The 26,149-nt window shown below is 38.3% G+C and overlaps 1 protein-coding gene across 1 annotated transcript in view; it reads left to right on the top strand.

Moving 5' to 3' along the window:
* Window positions 1–15,693, top strand: part of LOC109397004 (uncharacterized) — a 55,335-nt gene extending 39,642 nt beyond the window's left edge. The window contains exons 10-16 of the mRNA XM_062858151.1: window positions 9,878–10,096; window positions 10,225–10,409; window positions 10,469–10,621; window positions 10,789–11,250; window positions 11,303–11,764; window positions 11,828–12,164; window positions 15,336–15,693. Of these exons, the coding sequence (XP_062714135.1) occupies window positions 9,878–10,096; window positions 10,225–10,409; window positions 10,469–10,621; window positions 10,789–11,250; window positions 11,303–11,764; window positions 11,828–12,164; window positions 15,336–15,445 (1,928 nt within the window). The 3' untranslated portion in view covers window positions 15,446–15,693. The remainder of the gene's footprint in view (window positions 1–9,877; window positions 10,097–10,224; window positions 10,410–10,468; window positions 10,622–10,788; window positions 11,251–11,302; window positions 11,765–11,827; window positions 12,165–15,335) is intronic.
* Window positions 15,694–26,149: the final 10,456 nt, after the last annotated feature.

Genomic DNA, 26,149 nt, shown 5'->3' on the forward strand with positions numbered 1-26,149 from the left:
TAAGAAATTCAGTACGAAATTCTTTCCTAAAATCTTCTAGGGATTCCCTTTGACTTTAGAATATCCTCCAAAAATTTCTCCAAAAATTCTTTAAGATTATGGATTACCTTAGAAAATATTTCAAGAATTTCTTTCTAAAATCTTGCAGAGATAAAGATTGCTGCAGAAATTCATCATTTTTTTTACAAAGATTTCTCCAGAAATTTGTCAAAGCATTCATCTAGAAAACCTTCTATGAACTTTCCCAAAAATACTTCATGGAGTTTTTTGGAAAATGATTAACGGATTCATTAAGAATCAGATGTTCAGAAGTCCTTCAACATTTTCTCATAAGTTCTCAAGAATTTTCTATAAAGATTGTTTTAGAAACTGTATAATAGATAATTCAGGATACTTTCAAGTTTTCATCAAGCTCCTTTACGTATTTATTCATGACATTTCTCTTCCAGAAATTATTTCAAGAACTTCTTAGGAATGTTTTAAAAAGTCCTCCAAGTATCCCTTCAGATTTTTTTCTACAAATTCTATCAGAGATTTTTATAGGGATTTTTAGGGACAGGCTGGAAGACATTCAAGCAGAGATTCTTGCAGGACTCCACACAGAGATTTCATCAGAAATTCGACCAGGTATTCCTCTGTGTACTTTCTCAGAAATTCCTACAGGATTCCCTCCTTGGGTACCTCTAGGAATTTCTCTTTGGATTCCTTCAGGGATTCTTTCTTGGGTTCTTTCAAAACATTGCTTAGAACTTTTGTTAGGGGATTTCTCCAGTATTTTTTTTTTCTAAAAACAACTCAAGTGGCTTTGTTAGGTATTCATTAGGGGCTTCCAGGTGTTTCGTTAACTATTCCTTCTGTTTTTTTTTTTCTTCAGAAAACCCATCTTCGGATTCTTGAAATATTCTTTTTTTTTTCAAAAATTCTTTATTTAGGTTGTTTTTCAGATTTTTTTTAATCCTTCTGAAATTTCTCCAGCGATACTTACATAAATATCTTTGAAGGCTTCTTCAATATTCCTAGAAATACTTTAGAAATTTCAACAGGGGCTTCCTTCGAAAGTTGTTCCACGGATTCTTTCAGAATTTGTTTCAGCAGTTCTTTAAGGAGTTACTCAAGGGGTTCGATAAGAGATTGCTACAGGATTTAATCCATGGTAATGTACCAGTGAAGGGGTGCTGAAATCGGGAAACCTTGACGAACTAGCTCTGATTGTACAACGACAGCACTGGAAATAATTTATGACTCATCTTGTCAGTAATCTGCCGACGCATTACAATAACATCGTTTGTGTGTTCGACTGTTTTTCGAAACTGTTTCGTGGTAGTTTGTCAGTCTTGAGAAAAATACAACACTATATATTTTATTTTGTCCGACGTTACGGTCCGTTTGGAACCTTCTTCAGGGACTCAGTGTTCTGGACGAGAAGAGATCTGCAAAATATATCGCCAGAGAATCACCCCTTACACTCCGCTCATCATGATCATCGACAAAGCGAGAGATATGAACCTTTTGTCCGTTCGACATTTTGTCCCTTAACCCTATGTTTTTTGAACGTTTGTCATAGAATCGTTTTGAAGAATTCCCTCAGAGGTACCTTCAGCAGTTTTCCAAGGATTTTCTAAAAAAATCCTCCAGTGATCACTTATAAGTTTATTGAACGAGTTCTTCAAGGTTTGCACCAGTATCTTTGTCCGTGATTTCTAGAGACATTTTTTAAAAGATTTCTTCGGGAATTCCTACAGAAATTTCTTAAGCAATTTTCCCATGGAATTACAGGCAGAGTTTCTCAAGAAGTATCTCATGATCTTTTCGAGAAATTAAAAAGTTATCTGAACAATAACCCTGAAATTGCTCCAAAGATAACTTCAGACCTCCAGGAATTTTAAAGGGATTTCTTCGAACTATCCTACAGAGATTTGTTTAAAAAATTTCTTTAGGGCTACCTTAAAGAGTTCTTCAGTATTTTTTGTACAATTTTCAATAGAAACCTAGAAAAAAAAAAACATTAGAAAAAAACTCTAGAGATATTACTGAAGACTATTTTGTAGGAATTCCTAGGAAATATTTCTCAATATGTTTCTTCAAGAATCAGTGGAGAAATTCTTAAGTAATAATTTCCTTTGAAGGAAATGGCAGACAAATTTCTGGGAAGTACGTGGACAAATATTTGGAAGAAGTTTCTGGATAAATCCTTAAATAATTTTTTGCACACAATCATTATAGATTTTAAGACCAAATCTTTGGAATAATCTCTGAAGGAAACCTTTGAAGAATTTCTGAAGTCTCTGGAAGATTTTCTAAAAAAAAATTCCTGGGGAAATTCTTGCAGAAACTATTGATTTTCTTAAGAATTCTTGTACGGATTTCTGAAATTTTAAAGGAATCGCATCCTCTGGAGGAATTCCGGGAGAAATTTCTGCAGGATTCATGAATGGAAATTCTGAAGGAAATTCTTAAGCAGTCCATGAAGCATGTTTCAAAAGAACTTTCAAAATAAATTCGTGAAGGCTTGCCTAAGGGGTATCTGGATTTTCTGGAGGAATACATGGAGCAATGTCTCTGGGTTATTATCTCGGAAAAAAAAAATAAAAACCCCTGCAGTAATCTCAATAGAAACTTCTAGAAGAGACATCGGAGGAATTCATGGAAGAATCTATGGAGCCTTTTTTGTCAAAAACTCAGCTGGTAGGGCTTGATGAATCTTAGGCAGCATCCATTAATTACGTAGCGCTAGAATCGAGATTTTTAGACCCCCCTTCCCCTCTCCGTATCGCTTTTTTTGTATGAAAACACACTATTTTTTATATGAACCGTAACGCTCGGCCATACTCTCCCCTCCCCCTAGAGCGTTACGTAATGTGTGGACGGCGCCTTAGCAGAAATCACTGGAGGAATATAGCATGAGAAAGTCCTGTATGTATCCATACAAAAAAATCTCAGGAGAATTCTTGGATAAATTCTTGGAGGAATCACAGGACATCCATCGGAAGGATTTCCAGGAGGGTTTCCTGCAATTACAGCAGAAATATTGGAACAAGTCCCGGGAGCGATTCATAAATAATTCCTAGAAGAATTCATGTAAGAACCACTGGAGAGTTCTAGAAGGAATTCTTGGAGGAATTCCTGGTGGAATTCCATGAGAAATCTACGAAAGGGTTTCAAGAGAAATCGTAATGAGCACCCAGGTAATAATTTGATGCTGTACAAAAGTTTCTGCAACTATTTTATGTCAGCCTTTATTTGAACAGAAGCTGAGCACAAGAGGTACAAGCATTTATTCAGTTCCTAAACATCTAATTTTGGTGATTTTATTCAACCTTTAGCTGATTTGAGGTTCTTGTCTGTGGGATCTGTGGGAAAACTGGTAATTGAACTCGGACCTCCTGATTATAGTCACTTCCCAAGTAACACAGAAAACATCTTTGAAAATGGAATTTAAAAAAGATGTTGTAGTAAAGTATCATAATGGTTTATTAATACATCTTGTGTTGAAATCTAGTTCTAACTATGTTTGGGAATTACAAGCCACCCAAAAAAATTATCATCCTCACTACAAGTTACAGCAACGTAAATTTAACGTTGATGATATAAGATTTTTGTGTCATCGTTTTCCTTTAATTAAAGATGTTAAGTAAAACATCAGCAATGCATAGTTGTAACTTTTGCGCTCAAGTATGTTACAAATACGTTACTTCTATGTATATAATACGTTAATGTGCAACAGGTTTATCAGGTCGTTGATTCTTAGAACACTTGATCATTCTGAATGAAATATTTCTTTCACTTAAAATTCACGGCAATTCCCACTATGATAGCTTCCAATGCATTTAATTTATGCTTTTCGGTAGCTGATATTCAGGCTACAAACTTTCTAGAAAGGTAAAAAACAATGGTAAATGAAGCATTTTGAAGAATAAGCTTGGCGGCTGTGGAAGTATCTTTTGGTATCAATAGCTCGGAAGAAGGAAGCCAGCATTCAATTGTACTTTACTTGTCAGGCATCTTATCACCTATTGATCACTTTATGTACTTACGTGGTGACTACATCTCACTTCGAAACACAGATTCAACCCAGTTTTTCATCTCGCGAAATAATCAACAATTTCCACAAACATCACTTCAACTTTGTTATTGTTATACTTATGTTTCAAACAGGTATCCAAAAAACAAACATTATAGGGTAACCAATACAATTTGGACCCCCATATATTTTGGACCCCCTGGATCGTATTATCACAACTTTCACAGATTTAATGGAGAGATGACGGAAGTTTTTAGAATCATTCGCTAAATTAGATTGCTCTGCACGAGTAGCAATCATTTCCTCGCTGGAAATATAATTATTTGCCTTGAATTTAACTTTTGTTAATTTTATCATCCGTGCGAGTGTCGCAACATGTTTACAAAAAGAGAATATGGCGCTGAGGAAATTTGCAGTTGTAAACAAAAACGTTTTCCATTCTAGCGCATTAAATTCACGAGATTCGTCTAATCAGCCTTTGTCGATCAAGTAATTAGGATGTGATCCAGCATATTCAAGTGGAAGATTCTTTGAAAATAGTTTCAAACGGATTTAAACACCGGGTGTCCAAAATATATACCGAAAAGGGTCCAAAATACATTGGGGGGTCCAAAACAGTGAAAACTGATGCTTCAAAAATAAGTTATTTTCATCAAATTTTAAACCAGAAATGACCTTGTGGGTATTTTTAATGGACAGTGGAAGCTTTAACGATCATACTAACATCATCATTATGTGCAATACCCGCTGAATCTGGCTAATTTTGTCTTAAATTCAAACTAATGTCCTCTAGGGGTCCAAAATTCGACCGTTACCCTACTGTGTGTTTACGCTGTTTGTAAAAAGATGTTCAAAATACGTCATTTTGATGTTTTTCAATGTATTTCAATTAATTTAAGTATTATCTGATAAACATGTTATTGAGAAGTACAACATATGTAATTTATACTTATTTTTTATATTTTGATTTGTTCCCTATCAGGGCAGAAAAACTACAGTACCTGCTCAAAAATTTCAAGCTCAAAATTCAATATACTGTCTTTTTTTGTTTTGATTGCTTTTTTTTCTCAAGAACTGTGTATCTGGAGAAAGTCTGAAAATTATTGAAAAGATATATTATATCTTTATTGATATCGAGTATACATTCTGCAGTCTAAAACCTACCATGAATACAAAATAATTGAAAATATTATTCCAAAACTTTTTGACAGTACTGTGTTAGGAAGCCACCATGTTGCATGTCTGAAAATCATTGAATTATCTCGCACAAACCATAGAGATGACAATTACTTTATTTCTTGTTTACAAACGGATGGAAAGCGAATGAATTTACGGAAAATAAATGTGCTAATTTCACCATAAATTTAGAATGGCACATGAAATTTGGTCATAGTGGCCAAGCATCGAGATGGGGAATTGCAAATAGAATCTGAGGTTTGAAAATTGTGCTGAGCCATTATAGTTTATTGCATTGCTAACTGGACTGCGACAGAGTGCGGAATCTTAAATAAAAGTGCGATATTGCATCAAATCGTTCCGGTGTCTTCACCGCACTTATTCATCATGAGCTAATGAATAAGTGCGGTGAAGACACCGAAACGATCTGACACCAAATCGCACTTTTATTTGAGATTCCGCACTTCCTCGTCGCACTTTTAACTGCGCAATGCGCAAAATTAAATTGCATATCATAGTTGTCACATTTCTTGGCACAGTGTGCGTTTCATAAATTTCAGCTAGCAAAAAATAAGTATTTTCGACGTTGGCGAAAACATATTCAAAACTTAATCACATGTTATAATAATGTATTGAAAAACATCTTTAGTAACATCACAGATGTTTTATAAGCCGCCATTTTTTGCGCTTTTTCGGTGATATAACCCAACTAACATTTTTGCTGTATAAGAGCTTAATCAACCACTTTTACATAAGCGTCTGTTCCATAAGCTCTTATTATATACTATATTACTTTACTATATTACTATATTATTATATATATATATATATATATATATATATATATATATATATATATATATATATATATATATATATATATATATATATATATTATTATACTTTTGTTAGTTGAGAAGTGTATGAAAATACGTTTCCTATATTTAGAACAAAACATGTACGTTTATATGAAACATGTATTATTTGCATTAATGTAACAAGTTTTGTTACATGGGTTACCTTAGCGTCTACACCACACACAATTGTATACGTATCCTCGAAAACAAGACCATACTTGTTGTATCTGAATAGTGAAGAACATAAGTTGAACTAAGCCTGTATTAAAGTTGAACAAGTGATGTGGACTTCATGAAAACATGCTTGGGTCAGCTTTCAAAAATTATTTGGTTGAAGGCGGAACAACAGATGATCAATACTGCATGTTGGTGTATGCTTTGAAGCTGGTAACGCAGATTCTATTCAACTTGAAGTTCAGCCATCTATGTATTGCTGATTAAAGAGGTTGAACAAGCCATACCTCAGACCAATATTCAGCAGTCATTGTGTTCAGGCACTGACACCATTAGTCAACCACTGTTCAGCTAATACTCTCACTGTTCAGCATTCATTGCTGCTTGGGCAGAAATTCCTGGAACAGTAATTCCTGAAAGAATACCTAGTTCCTACCTAATCGTTGAAAAAAAAAAGCCTGGAAGAACAGCTTAAGAAATCTTTGGTGGAATCAATTGAAGTATTTCTGGAGAAATTCCTGGTAAAAATCCATAATCAAATCCCTAGAAAAGTTCCAGAAGAAATTATGCAGGAATTCATGTAAAAATCTCAAACATTACACTATAACAGTATCAATCACAGCATAAATTTCTGAAGCAATTCCTTTAGAAATACCATTAATAATTTATAAAAGAATGTCATGATGAACTACTTGAGACATTCATGGATGGAATTTCTAAAATCCTTTACACTCATTGCACAATTATGGGTCACACACAATTATTAGTCACTTTCCACTTTAATAGATAAATACTAATTAATTGCAAGCTTTTGTTAGCCATTATCATTTTTCGTTCATGAGTTGATTTGTTTTGTGTCGTTATACGTATCGCACAAGGGACTATACGTCAAAACATACATATTTTCAGTAATATTTTGTTCGGCGTAAAACCATCTGTCAAAGTAACGCTTTGATTGTGAACATCAGAAAGTGCGTGCGCTGCTTTCGTAAGCTCTGTAAAGGCGAGCTTTAGTGATTTTCAAGTGCGAAATGGTATCGTCACCAGAACAAAGGTATAATTTACGTTCTAAATGTAGAAATTCATGTGACTGCAGCTTATTAAGGCTTATGTCAGGCAAAATTTAAGTGACTCATTATTGTGCCAAGGAACACCGAAAATCACACAATTATGGGTCACTTTTTGTGCAGCATAATATTGAGAGTTCTGTGTACATGGGCATTGCATACTTTTAGGCGTTTATCAGTGGTTGTGTTGGAGATTTTGTCCCAATTTTGACAAATTGATTCCAAATCGTGAAAACACGCTTCGTTAAGAGGTTTAAGACCAGTTTTAGATTCTACTATAGTTGATCTATCTAGAATAAGTGACCATTCATTGAAAAACATAGACAAAACATTATTGTTTAGCCGATTCCTCTTGAGTGACCCATAATAGGCAACAAATTGACCCATAATTGTTACACAGCCAATTTTGACCCATAATTGTGGTTTTCATTATTCACCAACATTTCAGTAATTTTCACCGCCTTAAGTTAATTTTACAAGCAGATTTGCATATAAAACAATAAAATGGAGTTTCAATGAAGAGAATATAAAATAAAAATAAAGAAAGTGTTATTTTTGTATGAAAAACGATTCATATTATGAAATGATTGTTCCTTGAGTGACCCATAATTGTGCAATGAGTGTATGAAACAATTTCAACTAGGATTTTTGAAGGAATTTGAGGAATACGTAAAGGTATATCTGAAGTAATCTCTTAATAGAAGACGGTATCTGATACGATATTGGCTGAGAAGTTTGTATACAAGTTAGAGTTAGAGTTCAACGTAGTTCAAAATCGTAGGACACATCCATTAAAATTGATAGGTAATCATCTCGAAATTTAAGTTGAATTTCATCGCTCATACCATGTGTATGATTATTGTTGGAAACTAGCTGTCCCGGCAAACGTCGTACTGCCTGCCTACTACATTTCTTGACATGAAGGTCTGACCCACAAAGTGAAATCTCAAAAAGTCCCGTTTTTCTGGCTTTCCCGGTCGATTTTCACAATTATTTTTTCGCGCGAACACGTCGGAGCCCTGCACGGATGCAACAGTGAAAGAGTTATGTGCATCATTAGTACAAATTTGAGCTCGATTGGTTAATCTTTCACGATGTTGGAACCGTTCTGGTAAAACACTATCTTTTAAACAACAAATATAAGTATGAACTGTCACATCTCGAGAACCAGTGAACCGAATTGAATATATTCATGTAAAGGAAAATAAGTCAAACTTACAATACCACAAAAAATACTAAATGTGTTTTCCCTTTGAAACTAAAAGGATCTGATATATCTTATTCGTGATATCTCGAGAATAGAAGTAGAAAATCTTTGGATTTCTGAACTAAAATTTAAAAAAATTACATTTTTTCGGGAAAGATCCAAACAATATCATTCCATGATAACTTTTTTCAACGTTCACAAAGTACCTTTGTGTGCAGATTTAAAATATGAAGTTATCTCAACACCGCTAAACAGGCCAATTGTACCAACCAATTGAACAGTTACAGCTGTGTTTCTGTTTCTTGATGTTTTCGGTTACAGATAGTGGTCTATTTTCAATGGTTCTGCCATCTGTTTTGTGAAGTCCAAAATTTGACTGTGGCCCTATATTTACCCTCTACCCCTTTCCAACAAAAACAATATTTTTAGGATGAAACTCGAGGGGGCGACACCTTAACTCGTGTACAAGTACCTTGCATGCAAGTCATCTTTGCAGCAAGATTTACGGTCAAGGTGCCTTCATAATTCAAATTTCAAGGCAGCCTGAAGGTTGTGTACAACATGAACTCCGCGAGCACGTGGTCTTGCTCGCTCGGAGAAAGAGGTCAGCGACTCAGCGTAGAATTGCCGCTCATTATGTTTGTAAGGTTGAAACTTTGCTTCACCTGGAACCAAATTTAATATTCTTTGCTAAGAACCACTCACTCAGTTCTCCACTAGAAGAAATAACGAAAACGACTAATGAGTTTTTAATAAACTATCGAGCTCTGGGAACGCTACACCTACAAATAATTGCATTGAAACCTTTGCGCTTTATCTCTGCCTTTTCCCGATGCCTCAATCAATAGGCCTTTTCATGTGACAGATCCGTGCATGCATTTGTTTACAAAGCTTGAACAACAGCTGCTAACAAGAACGTGTCATCTTCATAGAAGAACTGTCAAACGCCCGAACAATCAGCTGATTTAAGACGTCAAATGAAAAGGCCCATAGAGGGGAGCACCAACTGGCTTCGAGAGAGAAAGTCTGTGTTTGATGGGGGCTAATGGAGTTTCAGTTGTTGATTAATTCACCTAGCACTGGTATGTAGTCTTTCTCCTATTGTTTTTTTTTCAATACGAATATGTGTTTGTTATGAACAATATTTGTTGATGTAAGATATATAATGCAAGACATAGATTAAATACGTTAGTCCTGAGAAGTTCTCAGTGAGAACCAAACCATGTAAAGATAAATGAGAAATTTATTGCTTAAATCTAGACGTTAATAGATTAATTAAGTATTCAAAGGAAGAATTAAACATGGTATTACCTCCAAAGAGATCTGAAGCCAGTGCGTTGCTTCCGAAAGATATCACAGCGTTTCTGTTTGGCAGGTTTTGCCAAGAGAGACAAAGTAACCGGTTCAAATTGCGTGGAGAGAAGAGATAATGCGCCCCAAAGCCGGTCGCGTAGCGCTTACATTAGGTTGAGTGAGATCGTCGACCGAATTTGGGGAGCTCGGTTGTGTTTTGTTTTCGTTTGCTTCAAAGCATTAGAATTTCATAGTTTTTGTGTATATTTTTGTTGTACCGTTCTAAGAGTTCAACCAGAAGGTAAACAGTTAATCAGTTTGAGTTTAGAACTTCTGGGCACCGGTTTAGTGACATCTTTGCTGCCGAATTTCTTTCGAAGTGCAAAGTTCTTTCTGGCTCTATGATGGTGATAGCTTATCTTTTTCTAGCTTTGGCGATGAGTTTGCAACTTGGTGAATCTGTGCCGGTTGCTGATGAGGCACCCGAAGTATCGCTACCGAATTTGGGATCTCTTCGTGGTTCGGTTGGGACGAGTGCATTCAGCGGTCGCAAGATTTTGCAGTTTTTGAGCGTTAAGTATGGAGAGACGACAGCTGGAGAGTACAGATTTAAGGTAATTTGCATAATTAAGATAACGAGTTATTTGACTCTTGATAAAACCGTTGGTTTTAGCCACCGAGGAAAGCACTACCTTGGGAAGGAGTGCGTGATGTGTCAAGATATGGACTACCATGTCCCCAGCTGAAGCTGATATCTCTGTTTAACGCAAAAGAATTTGCTCCGGATATAGAGGATTGCCTGTCCTTATCGGTTTACACAAATGATGTAAGTGATAATTGATTGTCCTGGTGAATGTCATTTTGGCGTATATGCCTTCGTCAGGGGTAAAATGATGTTCCCGTTTTGTCTCTAGTGCTTCGGCTAACTTTAACTGTCCTGACTATAGTTGTTTGGTACATGACTCAATAACACTTGGGTGAACTCCATTTCAGCTCTCCGGTAAGAAACCGGTTATGATCTTCATCCACGGCGGTGGTTTCTACGAAGGTTCCGGATCGAATCAAACCCCGGAATTCCTCCTGGAAAAGGACATCGTCCTAGTTGTCGTCCAGTACCGTCTGGGTCCGCTCGGTTTCCTATCCACCCAAACCGAAGCCATCCCCGGCAACGCCGGCCTGATGGATATCCACCTGGCGCTGGAATGGGTTCAGGAGAACATCGGCCATTTTGGAGGTGACACAGGGAATGTAACCCTTTTCGGACAATCGGCTGGGGCGGCTGCTGTATCGGCGTTGATGTACAGCCCCAAGGTTCCGGAGGGTTTGTTCCACAAGGTGATTCTTCAGTCGGGAGGTTCCAGCGCACCTTGGGTGTGGGACAAGGATCCCTTGGAGCATGCAAGAGAGATTGCTGCCCTGATGGGATGCGATCCCAATGCGGACAGTTCTCGAAAGGTAAGTGAATCTTAGATGCTCTTTCACAAGATCAATCAAACTAAATTTTTAGATTGAGATGCCCACAAAGGAAGTTGAGCTGTGTATGCAAAACGCAGACGTCTGGAGCTTGCTGAGAGCTTTCATTGAGCACAAGACTCGAACGACTGCAGTCAAAGGGTTAGGAGATGTTGGAGGCAACCGTCTCACGGTGGGAGACTTCCACGGATATCTGCTGGAGAAACCTTGGGACTCGATCAAGGCTGGGAAGATACGTCCAAATCTACCGATGATGGCCGGCGTGGTTAAACACGAAGGAACGTTCTTGCTAACTACGATCTACGACGGTATGAGGAACCGTAACCAGTTGGATGATCAAAATTTCATCAAATACGGGTTGTTGGAGAGAGTGAACAAAGTTTTGGGAACGGAAGATCCAAGTGGATCACTGGTAGCTTACCAAATTCGGTCGTTATTCACCCCGGAACAACTGGAAAGTGGAAAGTTCGAAAATCTGACCCATGGGTTGACCGATGTAAGTAATACTTGAAGATCTTTTAAAATTCAAAAGTGTTCAAAAATTCATTTGTAATTCCAGCTGGCGGGATCCATTCTAGTCAAAGCGGCCCTTCTACGGGAAGCACAAGCGAACAATGCCGTCAACCCGACAGGGACCTTCCTGTACTCCTTCGACTACCGAGGAGAAAAAACTCGTTTCGGGTACGGAGCGGATACTTCGCACTACCCCTTCGACGGAGGAGTACATCACTCGGATGACCTGCTGTATCTGTTCCCGTTTTCTCCCGGAGAGCCGAAACTGAACGAACGGGATGCCCGAATGGCCCGGCAGATGGTGGACTTGTGGACCAGTTTTGCCACGACGGGAGTTCCGAAGAGTGATTTAACCGGGGATGTCCAATGGAAGTCGATGAGTGGTAAGTAATTATTAATCCGAGCTATGATGGATAGGTTATTTATGGAAATTTGAGCACTCAAATCATCACGATTAGGGATGAGAAATATCATGGAATTTCATGAAAAAAAAATGTCATGACACATAGTAGCTGGTAAGGATGGTATCGCAAAATCATCAAGATGAGGCCAGGAAAGTTGGCCACCTGCCTAAACTGGTTGATTGTAAGTTTCTGGGAAACCAAAGAACTAATTTCCTGAAGGAATATATTTTGGTAATTCTTGTCAGAATTCTTGTAGGAGTTCCTCAAGTAATCCTGGACAGTAATTTGGAGATCTTCAAGAAAGTTCTGCAGGAATGCCTTGGAAAGATTCTCAGGAGAATCCTTGGAAAGATTCTCAGGAGAATCCTTGGAAAGATTCTCAGAAGAATCCTTGGAAAGATTCTCAGAAGAATCCTTGGAAAGATTCTCAGGAGAATCCTTGGAAAGATTCTCAGGAGAATCCTTGGAAAGATTCTCAGGAGAATCCTTGGAAAGATTCTCAGGAGAATCCTTGGAAAGATTCTCAGGAGAATCCTTGGAAAGATTCTCAGGAGAATCCTTGGAAAGATTCTCAGGAGAATCCTTGGAAAGATTCTCAGGAGAATCCTTGGAAAGATTCTCAGGAGAATCCTTGGAAAGATTCTCAGGAGAATCCTTGGAAAGATTCTCAGGAGAATCCTTGGAAAGATTCTCAGGAGAATCCTTGGAAAGATTCTCAGGAGAATCCTTGGAAAGATTCTCAGGAGAATCCTTGGAAAGATTGTCAGGAGAATCCTTGGAAAGATTCTCAGGAGAATCCTTGGAAAGATTCTCAGGAGAATCCTTGGAAAGATTCTCAGGAGAATCCTTGGAAAGATTCTCAGGAGAATCCTTGGAAAGATTCTCAGGAGAATCCTTGGAAAGATTCTCAGGAGAATCCTTGGAAAGATTCTCAGGAGAATCCTTGGAATGATTCTCAGGAGAATCCTTGGAATGATTCTCAGGAGAATCCTTGGAAGGATTCTCAGGAGAATCCTTGGAAGGATTCACAGGAGAATCCTTGGAAACATTCTCAGGAGAATCCTTGGAAACATTCTCAGGAGAATCCTTGGAAACATTCTCAGGAGAATCCTTGGAAACATTCTCAGGAGAATCCTTGGAAACATTCTCAGGAGAATCCTTGGAAACATTCTCAGGAGAATCCTTGGAAAGATTCTCAGGAGAATCCTTGGAAAGATTCTCAGGAGAATCCTTGGAAAGATTCTCAGGAGAATCCCTGGAAGGTTTAGAATCTCTGGAAGGATTCTCAGGAGAATCCTTGGAAGGATTCTCAGGAGAATCCTTGGAAGGATTTTCAGGAGAATCCCTTGAAGGATTCTCAGGAGAATCCATGGAAGATTTAGAATCTCTGGAAGAATTTTCAGGAGAATCCCTGGAAGGATTCTCTGGAGAACCCTTGGAGGGTTTTTCTTCAGAATCCCTGGAAGGATTCCCTTCAAAATCCCTGGAAGGATTCTCTGGAAAATCTCTGGAAGGATTCTCTGGAGAATCTCTGGGAGGATTCTCTGGAGAATCTCTGGAAGGATTCTCTGGAGAATCTCTGGAATGATTCTCAGTAGAATCTCTGGAAGGATTCCCTGGAGAATCTCTGGAAGGATTCTCTGGAGAATCTGTGGAAGGGTTGTCTGGAGAATCCCTGGAAGGATTCTCTGGAGAATCCCTGGAAGGATTCTCTGGAGAATCCCTGGAAGGATTCTCTGGAGAATCCCTGGAAGGATTCTCTGGAGAATCCCTGGAAGGATTCTCTGGAGAATCCCTGGAAGGATTCTCTGGAGAATCCCTGGAAGGATTCTCTGGAGAATCCCTGGAAGGATTCTCTGGAGAATCCCTGGAAGGATTCTCTGGAGAATCCCTGGAAGGATTCTCTGGAGAATCCCTGGAAGGATTCTTTGGAGAATACCTGGAAGGATTCTTTGGAGAATACCTGGAAGGATTCTCTGGAAAATCCCTGGAAGGATTCTCTGGAGAATCCCTGGAAGGATTCTCTGGAGAATCCTTGGAAGGATTCTCTGGAGAATCCCTGGAAGGATTCTCTGGAGAATCCTTGGAAGGATTCTCTGGAGAACCCCTGGAGGGATTTTCTTCAGAATCCCTGGAAGGATTCGCTTCAGAATTCCTGGAAGGATTATCTGGAGAATCCCTGGAAGGATTCTCAGAAGAATCCCTGCAAGGATTCTTAGGAGAATCCCTAGAAGGATTCTCAGGAGAATCCCTGGAAGGATTCTCAGGAGAATCCCTGGAAGGATTCTCCGGAGAATCCCTGGAAGGATTCTCCGGAGAATCCCTGGAAGGATTCTCCGGAGAATCCCTGGAAGGATTCTCAGGAGAATCCCTGGAAGGATTCTCAGGAGAATCCCTGGAAGGATTCTCAGGAGAATCCCAGGAAGGATTCTCAGGAGAATCCCTAGAAGTATTCTCGGGAGAATCCCTGGAAGGATTTTCGGGAGAATCCCTGGAAGGATTCTCTGGACAATCCATGGAAGGATTCTCGGGAGAATTCCTGGATATATTCTCAGGAGAATCCCAGGAAAGATTCTCGGGAGAATCCCTGGAAGGATTCTGGACAATCCCTGGAAGGATTCTCAGGAGAATCCCTGGAAGGATGCTCAGGAGAATCCCTGGAAGGATTCTCTGTGGAATCCTGGAAAATTTTCCAGGTTAAACTTTTGTAGGATTATCCTATAAAATATCCGGAAAAATTCTTGAAGTACAAGTTTCTAAAGATCAACTGAAGGAATTTTTGAGAAAATTCTTGAAAAAAAAATCACTGAGAGGGTTTTGAAGAAACTTGTGTACAAACTCTTGAAGGAATTGATGGAGGAGCTTATGCGAATTTCCGGATGATCTATTGAAGGAATTAAAGTGGAATCCAGGGGAATTCCTGAAGAAATTCCAAGCTCTAAAAGAAAGTCTTAAAGGATTTTCACAAAGGGCTTCTGAGGAAAAAAAATTGAATAAAAATCCTGCCTGTGGTTTTTTATAAGCTTTTCGTAGCCTTTTGGCAGAGCTTATAACTTAAAATTGAGGGATATTGAATAATTTCATTCATGTATAAATAGTTCATATAATTTAACCTCTCTTTCTAATCATATCCTTTACCCTCAATTTCAGATTATGCTGGTCCATATCTCCACATCGACGAACTTCCCCGCCTCGGCAGCAACTTTTACGAGGAATTTACCGTAGCCAGTGACGAAAGTCGTCGTCACACCGCTCCTTAACCTCATGATCGCATGAATGAAAGATTCCAATCCGGCACTTCTTTTCCCAGGAACTCAAAGCATGGTCTTCAATTCTGCAATCCTAATTAGCGTGTAAACAAAATAACACGTTTCACGATTTTGTTTTTTTTTTTTATCCTTGTATGTTTTGAATGGCTGAGCACCACAGAGTTATGAATGGGTGCCTCTATGGGAGGGGTGTAAATCTGCTCGTTCTACAATAAAGGACCTCTGTGTGGGATTACAAAGGTTGATTTTTTCTATCCTTCGTCTTCTGTTGGTTGATGCAAGTTTTTGAAACACGGAATTGGAATCGATTTCGGTCGAACTAGGAGAACTTGTATCCTCATCACGTGGATGCAGGAACCAAAAGTTGGGCGAGCTGTCGTCTGCAGTACTGATGACAGCCTGAGACAGATGCACGCAGAATACAAAATAAAAATTCGTCAGAAAAAAATAAATATTGACAAAATAGAAGCATGAAATTGAAAAACAGATTGTAAGGGATGTAAAATGATAAAAAGAAAATTTAAGATAGAAAAAAAAACAGAAAAATAATGAAAACAAAATTTATCATAGAAAAAAAAATGTAAATTCGAAAATGGAGAACAGGAATTAAAAATAGGAAAAAAACTAGGAAAAGAATAACGGAAAATAGAGAATTAAATGTAGAAGAAAGAAAAAGAAAATACCGGATGCAGGATAATAAATTGAAAAATAGAGAATATAGAAAATGAAAAATAGGAAAGTAAAAGATATGAGGAATATAGAATAGATTTTGTAACACCAACAAAAGATCACAGTAGTCTCAAGTTGCTTTAAAAATCTTTTACCCACGAGGTCGCCCATTAGGAAGGAAAAAGGCTCAACGCAACCTCTAGAAAAGAGAGAAACCCGAGTCCTTTTTGTCCACCGTTACAATAATGGCGAACGACGACAACACAACACAAACAGGCAAATTGTGGCGTTGGCGGAAGTGGGCGTCGAGCAGTTTTGCGTTTGACACTTTTGCTCTATTGAATCCCTACGGCTGGTGGCGACCAAGAATAAGGATCACACGAACTTTTATGTTAATGGTGTGAATGAATTTGATTCCTGAAATTTTACAAGCCCATTATCGATTATGTGTGTATGTTTGCCATAGTAGAGGGAAGCACTTCTCGGAGGAGGGTGGATCCCGGGCGACGACACAATGGACCGAAAAGGTGTTATTAGTGTGACGGGGTTTTTGTTGCAATTATTTTGAATGTTTTTTCAAGACGATTATGTTGGTCTATTCAGAGTGTTGAGAATCCGCACTGGGACGTGACCGGGTTTTTGTATCCCGGAAAGGAACTTTGGGAACTGTGAGAATTAGGGAACTGGGAGTATTTGGCCGGTGTACAATGAATACAAAACCGTCGGATCTGGCATTGGCAGGCGGAACAATGAGACGCCGAAGAATGAACTACAATCAAAATGACAATTGAAATAGATTTTACATGGAATCAAATCTTGGGTCATTGTGCGGCTGTGGTGAGGCGTGGGCCGGATCACTGACAGCGATGTAACCATTCGTCAAATGCATAGCATTCATTTTCGGAGGCTTAGTCTGCCGAGTTTCAAATAAACGAACATATTTTCAATTCAACTTCTCAGATTTTTATGCTTTCACACTTTATGATATATGCCAGGACAGATATCTAGGGATTGTTTAGTACTTCCAATTGTTTAAATTAATCAAATAACGATCATCTAAACCCGTGGTCACCAAAGTGTGACCCGCGGGCCGCACTTCTTCTTCTTCTTCTTTATGGCTCGACGTTCGCATTGGAACTTGGCCTGCCTCTCTTCAACTTAGTGTTCTTAGAGCCCTTCCACAGTAATTAATTGAAGGGCTTTGTTTGCCTGCCATTGCATGAATTTGTATATTGTGAGGCAAGTACAATCACAGAGAACAGACATCCAAGCTAGAACAAATTTCATTCGGAAATTTGTGTAAGGATTTGAATCTTTACTTGAGTAAGGTTGCAAACCAATACACGATGACAACACTAACGCCACCAAACACCATATTGCCACAGTCAGTGGTGAATTAAACATTTCATGTGGTGAATTAAATTAGTATGGGAAATTAACCGATTGCAGCGCCACGCTATTGCCACTTGTGTTGCCGATTTCAAATGGCCGTTAAATTCCTTACACAGTTTTGGAACTGGACTTGGATGTCTGTTCTCTGTGGTAAAATGATACACTATGCCCAGGGAGTCGAGAAAATTTTCCCGACCGGAACGGGAATCGAACCCGCCGTCTCCGGATTGGCGATCCATAGCCTTAACCACTAGGCTAACTAGAGACCCCGTGGGCCGCATGTGATACCGAGTTCTCTATGTTGCCGTAGAATCTCTTGCAATGTTCCTTATGGAGGTAGTTTTACTCCCAAAATAATCAAGAATAACGTATTCAACACTTCATAAATTGATCCAGGAGGTCAGTTGAAAAAAATATGCCTGAGCATCACTAAACTAACGCCCGCTAGAGAGGGCATACAGCACAGCTCCCAAGACGATAATATGATAAAAATGGCAGCACTGGGTAGGCTTCAAACACATACAGATAAATGTAAAGAGAGTTACTTGTCATGTAAAATTTATTTTAGCCATGTGAACTTTCGGTATTGTGGGTTTACGCAATATGTCTGCTGATTTTGTCTTCCATGTCAAGTAATAGCTCTGAGCTCTGAATTAAATGACATAATAACGGAAGTGTACAATATATATTATGAAATTTACAAGAAATGTCATGTGAACTGCAGTGCAAGCCGACACTTTAATCAATCATATATGAACATGAACTTGGGGTGGGTCAAAGTTGTATGGGCAAATTTGAAATTGATCAAATTCAATCAGATCAAAGTTTTCTAGATGCTCTTTGAGGACCCAAACAACTGTGCAAAATTTGAACATGATTGGTTCAGCTTACATTTTGCGCATCATGATTAAAAATTGTATGGAATTTTACATGAAAAAACATACTTTTTCGTATTTTTCTTGAAAATCACTCAAAATTGTCCTTTACCATATAGATGCTCTTTGAAGTCCCAAACAACTGTGCAAAACCTTGATGTGAAAAAAACGACCTCTGTGACCCACGTCAAGGACATAATTGACCTTCGCGGTTGTTCCTCTGTTTTTCCATGTTTACAGGATGCCAATAGCTCTTTTACAATATTGAAGTGAACTGATTTAGCTAGGATTCGCCAAAAAGTGATGGTGCAATGGAGTTTCAGGAAGTACCAAGAAATTTCAGGTGCATTCCCGGGGTCTAAGGAGGTTTCAGCGGGCTCCAGGCGATCTATGTCGGAAAGCCCTCAAAAGCTTAGGAAACCCCCTGAAGCACCCCTGTATTCCCTTTGGACTCGCTGGGAACTCCGTGGAAACGCCCTTGGCCCCAACTCAAACGCCCTGGAAAAAGACCTGCTTTCGCGAACTAAGTTCCCTCAATAACCCATTTTTGTCTGTTCGGGACATAAACCTTTGTATAGTGCATGTCGTATTACTTTGAATGATTGATTGATTGATTTATCTCTATTCTAGAGCCCTCGGCTGGTTTGCGCTTGTATTACTTTATCACTATTGAGAAGATATAAAGTATTCGTCGTTGTTACAGTAGTCATTTTCAAACTCAGCTGACGAATTTCGCCCCAAATCGTATTCGGAGTTGGCAGCACCCTCTCAGATTACAATGAAACTTTCTGGGTATGTACACCAAGACTAGATAAGCCACTTTGCATACTTAGTTTCTTCAAAATTTATCTGGACTGACTTTTGAAAAGGGCTAAACTTTTTTTATGGATTTTTTAAAAATGTTTTTAATCAAAAAATGACTACTCCTACAAAAAAGTGTTGTATGGGTGATTATCACAAAATAAGTCAAATTTTAAGAAAAAAATACTGAAAAAAATCCAAAATGAGCCCTACACTGAAAAAAATCATTTCTAAAAATTCAAAGTTGATTTAAAAAAAACACCATTTTTGATTTTGATGAAATTTTGTCTTAAGACAGGTAATTATGTTCCCTACCAACCGTCCATACATCACAAGATGGGCACTTTTAAGGAAAAAAGTTTTTCTAACAAAAGCTTTTTCATGTCCAAATTATTATTTTTTCAGTGTCTTTTTTTAAAAACAAACTAAACCAGTGAAGGTAATCTAGTAATCTCAAAATGCAATGAAACTTATTGTGTCATATGCGACAATGCAATGCACCCTTATTCACGCAGCAGCACTCTAGAAGTACGAAACAATATACAATTAGAACACGCATTTCATACGTGCTGCTGTAATTTCTACCCAAACGTTTCTACCCCATGTTCTTACCAAATATTAGGTAAGGCTATTTATTAGATTCGAACTACATAATCGAAAAAAAAAAAACAAATCAAGAGTTGTACCTAAAGCAAATATGAACAAAACAAGAAAATGAATCGGTATCATTCAACGTGTTACTTCTCTTTGGTTATTAAAGGCAGTTCTGAAAAGTAATGGATCAATCGTATAAATCAAAATTCAACAAATTCAAGTGCAGTGCAAAAATAAACAATCCAAAGTGCAACCGTCATAATCTACTGGGCATGTCATTAAGATTGATAGATAAAATTCATTCCATGGGATATACACATGAAATCGACGAATCGATGAGTATTTGTGAGTCATGTCGTGGATTAATAAGTCACAACAGAAGCCCGAATACGAAAAAACGCCGATCGGATGGAAACGACGAAACTATGCAACCATCATTTAGTGGGCAGCAACATCATGATGTTCCAGAACCAGAACCGTCAACGAGTGGTCAACAAATCGAACATGAGCTGGGTAAGTAAGCCTTCAACGTGTTAGCTTCTTTTATATAACTCATTTTGCAGCTCGTTGCAAAACTACATTTTTCAGTATTCTTCGTATTTATCCAACCCGGCAAGCCTCGTTGGATAAATGTACTACTTGTGCGAAAAAAAAATCATTTTTGCAACTCGTTGCATAAATAACTATCATTAACTTTCCACTGCATTCATTATTATATTGTTAACCTTAACTTTTATCTTACAGATATGGTACCATCTATTCCATCATTGGAGTCAATTCCGTCAACAGATCAACTACAGGGTCCCCATAATATTGAGAAGTTTAATACCATTGCTGAAACATTGAGTTTATCGCCAATCTCATTTAGAAACATGAGAAGTATGGAATATCGCATAAACAAATCATTGCAGATTACGAAAGCAGTTCGAAAAAATATCTTCGGAATAGATTCAACGGATGTTGGCAAAGTGGAGGCGTATGACGAGATAATTATGCAGTTAAAGGATAAGTTCAATCACCCTACAACTGACAGAAGCGAACAGATTAAAATACTATCTGTACTTCCTAAGTCTTGGTCGGTAAATAAAATCACAAGAGAGTTTAACGCACCAATGTATATGGCGAGGCAGGTGAAGGATCTGAACAGGGTATTCTTTGTACCACAGAAAAAAGAAGGGGGCATGGTATTGATGACGATACAAAACAAATAGTAAGAGAATTTTTTGATGATAATGATATCAGCAGGCCAATGCCAGGAACAAATGATTTTGTTTCTGAGGTTCGAAATGGAAAAAAAAACAACAAGTTCAAAAACGACTTTTGATGATGTCGCTCAAAGAGGCTTATATGATTTTTGTAGATATGTACAAAACTGTGAATATTGGTTTCACAGTATTTACACAATTGCAACCAAAACATTGTATTTTACTTGATTCTACTGGTATACATAATGTATGCATATGTACTATTCTTGAAAATGTAAATTTAATGTTCAACAGTATAAGAATTGTGTCACAAGATGAAATAATACAAAAAATGCTTTGCGATATTTCCACCAGAACAGATAATTGCTTTTTCCGTGCTTGTGAAAAGTGTGCTTGTAATGAACACATTGAAGAGGAACTTACATTGATATTAGAATCAAATGACAAAGAAGAGATTATATTTCAGCAGTGGTTGAATACTGATCGCTGTAATTTAGAAACGATTATTAAACCTGTTGATGAATTTGTTCCGTATCTTGTTGATAAAATTGACAAACTTATAACACACTACTTTATTCATAAACAACAATCATCATTTCTCAGAAATAAAAAAGATACATTAAAGGATGATGAAATTCTTGCGATTTGTGATTTCTCTGAAAACTATACACCCATTTGAAATTTACTATATGAAAGATAATAAACTTGTAAATGTTAGCTTCATTATCATATCGGAAGTAATGGCTCACGATACAGTTGCGGTCCAGTTGTTCATCTCAAAAATGATAGATTTTATGAAACAATTAACGAACTTTTCTAAAATTTATTTTGTGTCTGATGGGGCAGCATCACAATACAAAAATAAGAAGAACTTTGCTAGTCTATGTAGATTCCAGTCAAAGCATGCATTAAGAGCAGAATGGCATGTTTTGCAACGTTCCACGGTAAAGGTCCATGTGATGCTATTGGTGGCACTCTCAAGCGAATGGCAAAAGAGAGCAAGTCTAGCTCGAGATTATGGAAATACCATAACAACTCCACGAGAGTTATATAACTGGGCAGTTGTACAGACAGATAAAAATATAACTAAAATAAATTTCTGTTACGTATCCACTGAACAGTACATTAAAATGTCAGAAGATCTCGAAGAAATATATAACAACGCCAAAACAATACCAGGCACTCAGAAATTCCATAGTTTTTTGCCTATTCCTGGCGACAAAGTAAAGGCAAACAGGTATTCTAATTCAGAAAATGAACCAAAAATATTTAGTATGATCGAAAAAAAAATAGAAAAGAACATGTTTGAAATTGGCTCTAAGACACATATATATATATTTGAAAAATTCATAATTATAAATAATTGTATATTTAAAAGTGCACTTCAATACATATTGCGATCAAACATTACATTTCCTAAGAAAATACATTTGTAATATTTTGAAGTTTTTTATGTATAGGAAAACCCTTCCAAATGATTGAATAAATAACACAAAATCTCCTAGAACATTGAGTTTCATTGGATTCTAGGATTGTTATGGCCTTCACTGGTTTTATTGTTGATAACAAAATACACTGAAAAAAAAAATCATTCGAACAAGAAAAAGTTTTTGTTAGAAAAACTTTTTTTCCTTAAAGCTGCCTATCTTGTGATGTATGGACGGTTGGTAGGGAACATAATTACCTGTCTTGAGACAAAATTTCATCAAAATCAAAAATGGTGTTTTTTTTAAATCAACTTTGAATTTTTAGAAATGATTTTTTTCAGTGTAGGGCTCATTTTGGATTTTTTTCAGTATTTTTTTCTTAAAATTTGACTTATTTTGTGATAATCACCCATACAACACTTTTTTGTAGGAGTTGTCATTTTTTGGTTAAAAACATTTTTAAAAAATCCATAAAAAAAGTTTAGCCCTTTTCAAAAGTCAGTCGAGAAAAAAAAATTAGAAAAATGAGTATGCAAAGTGGCTTATCTGGGCAAGGTCTACACACCAAGAAAGTTTCGTTGTAATCTGAGAGGGTGCTGCCAACATTTGTTCGAGTTGGCGCGAAATCCGTCAGCTGCAAGGAAGGATTCGGATTGATATGAAAATAGTCAAAAAATGATACCAATATTGATCATGCATCGAAACCCAATAAAGTGTGAAATGTAATAATGGGCTGCAAAATGATGAGACGACAAGGAGCGTCCAACATAGCTCTGGTCCTCACTAGTTCCTACTTCATGCTTCCAAGCGACGACAAAGGCTTAGCTGATAGTGCGGCCTTGTTCTTCTGACTTCAGCTGATTGAGGAGGTATGTCCCGAGCTTCTGTTCACCAAGGAGGTGCGGCTCAAACAGTGTGTGCTCTCGCATCCAGCGGCTGATTATGAAATACTCCTCCACCAGAAGCTATAGCTTCTTTATAAAGTTATGATACTCCGAGCCAAAACTAAAGAATCATAACTACAAGAAAAGACATCAGGTTCATCCGAAGATGTAATATCCACACATCCGGGGAAGTGCATACTGAATAAACATTCCAAAACTTCCTCATCAGAGGAAGTGAAATCGCCATTTGGCAAACAAAGTTCTTTCCCTTGAAAATCCTTAGATTTTGCAAGGATTTTGTTCAACCGACTGGCTTCACTCAAACTGGAAACATTTGTACAAAGGCTTTTCCAGCTGGATCGTTCAGCAGACCGAAGAGCTTTCTGGTAGGGCCTTGTAAGCCGACCTGAAAACCTCCGATCCAGCCGAACGTCATCTGTTCCAACTCTTTCTACATTGTTTCCTGAATGTCGCCAGATCAGAAATCCACCAAGGGGTTCCTCTTGTGGTCTTCACAGACCGCAGAGGGCAAGCTTATTCAAAAGCTTCCATGATGAAGGCCGTTGTAGTATCAACGGAATCATCTCAATCACTTGGAGTGTCAATGGATGGTGAGTATCCATGAAATTTAGCTGCAACCAAGTCGGCAAAGAGATCACAGTTGGTTTACCGGGGATTAACATTCACATGTTCAAAAAAGATATAGCCATGGTCAGATAAAGATTCTTCATCTGACACATGCCAATGAATTAACTACATCGGCTGTTTTCCTACTCTCCGCATCGACCAATGTGGCGCTAGCTTCTATGCGCGAAAAATCGCTAAAAGTAAATCGCAAAAATATTGTATGGCGAATACCATCTAAAGGCAAATTATTCAAAGTGGAACACATTATTCGAAAAAATATTTGGTAGTGGTTGTGCACTGTTTGGGAGTAAGCTCACCCAGTCTGGCTACACCTCTGGAGCAAACTAGTACTTTCCCACCACATTATTTCTCCTCTCCCATTGAGAGACATCAATGACGTCACTATTAGGATCGTAGAACTTTAGGCCTTAAATTATCGCCAGTAGGCTCTAGCTCTTAAGAAGGACGGTTGGAGAAGAGCCAAATTGGACTATTTAGGATTTTACTTTGTTCACTGTTTGATGTGTAGATTATAAGTAACTGTAAATATATGTGGATTGTAGTGTAATAAATGTTGTATAATATGGACAATAAATGGTTAAAGTGTCGGACTATATGTGGAATTGTGTGATAAAACGAAGAATCTGGACCCCAAAACGGATGGATACATCTCAATCCTGGATCTAAAACCCCATTCGCGGCAGTGTGCCTAACAACCCCTAGTCGATGTTGGGAAGGGTCCGGTAACCCAACATAATGGTCCTTCGAGCCGGATTATATTCTAAAACCCGGACAAAGGACACTGCTAGCGTTAAGGATATGTGGCTTGGCGCCAAAGGAACAATGGCATCGGTCAGAGCTTACAAAGAGCAGCCATCAAAATTCCAGTCCCATGATCACTACGATGGCTACAATCTCCATTGGAAACAAGGCCACTCAAGATGGCCTAATTGGAAGCAGTTGTGGAATTTCATTGGATCCATTCCCTACGGCACTAAACTCAAACCGATTACTAACCTGCCAAAACTACACTACCCTGGAATCGGTACGGCATCTGGAGGACATTCGACATCATCATCATCCTCGGCCGAGAGCCTGGTTGCCCAGGTAAATACACATTGTATATGTCCAGCCGAATGCTCCATGTAAATACTGACACTCTTTCTACCACTTTCATCAATGGAATATTTGAGCAACTCACGATATGCAACGGTGCCGCACAATGGTCCAAACCAGCCACTTCCTATAACCAAACCCATCGCAACGGTATCAGCTGTGTGCAGGATTCTTCACCTGGAGTACTGCAGGAACTACAATATACACGGATGCACATCTCATGGTACAGCTGATATATTGGAATATTAGAAGAACCTACAAACAATGCACCAAAACAAACTAAGGCAGCTTCGAAGCACAATCTGGCCACGATCAAGCTGATGGATTAATTAACGTCGCACACAAACTTGGGGTTTCAACGATACTGTGTAACTTCACCAGTGAGATTACTTGGAGCTCACTACCCAAGGGCGACGTCACCACTTTCACTTCACTGTCATGGATGGATGTATCGAAAGCTTCAATACAGCCAAGTGGCTGCACCTACTTGGTCAGGTAAGCAGCTTACGTATATGTCTAGTCAAGCTAGGCATGAACACTTTCGATACTCACACCAATATTACATTCTCGGAATCGTCATCTTCGCCGTCGTCACTCATTCCCGAGATCGAGCTACACGGAAATCTACCAAGCTATAAAAACGAGTCCAACGTACACGCTCGTCGTGAATTGTACCATGATATGTAGAGTTGTCCGTTTGGTGACTCGTTGGTCCGGGTCAGGCATTGCACTTGCGAGCGAGCTCAACGAGCATGAGCCTAAAGTGATCGCAGTGTCCCGGTGCTGTGAGCGATCTGTTATGCTCAACTCCTTTAAACTCAGCGATCACGATGACTCACTTCTGCAATAAACAATGAGCTAGAGTTTGTTTGACGACGCCTTTCTACTTGGTCGATTATGTGACAGTCGAAAATCATAGCAAACCATCTCTATTTTCATGCAGCCACTTCTGTCAAAACCTGCATTTGAAGAAGTTGGTACTAATTGAGGCTGAGAAACTGCTCAATAGTACCGGCGGATAAACCACGACTCCCGGATAAAAAGCTCAGCAATATGGAACGTTTAACACAGTCAGTCACAGGGCCAGCATGTTGCTACGTAATCC

The sequence above is a fragment of the Aedes albopictus genome, chromosome 3 (genome assembly GCF_035046485.1).
Source record: "Aedes albopictus strain Foshan chromosome 3, AalbF5, whole genome shotgun sequence".
Taxonomy (NCBI): Eukaryota; Metazoa; Arthropoda; class Insecta; order Diptera; family Culicidae; genus Aedes; species Aedes albopictus.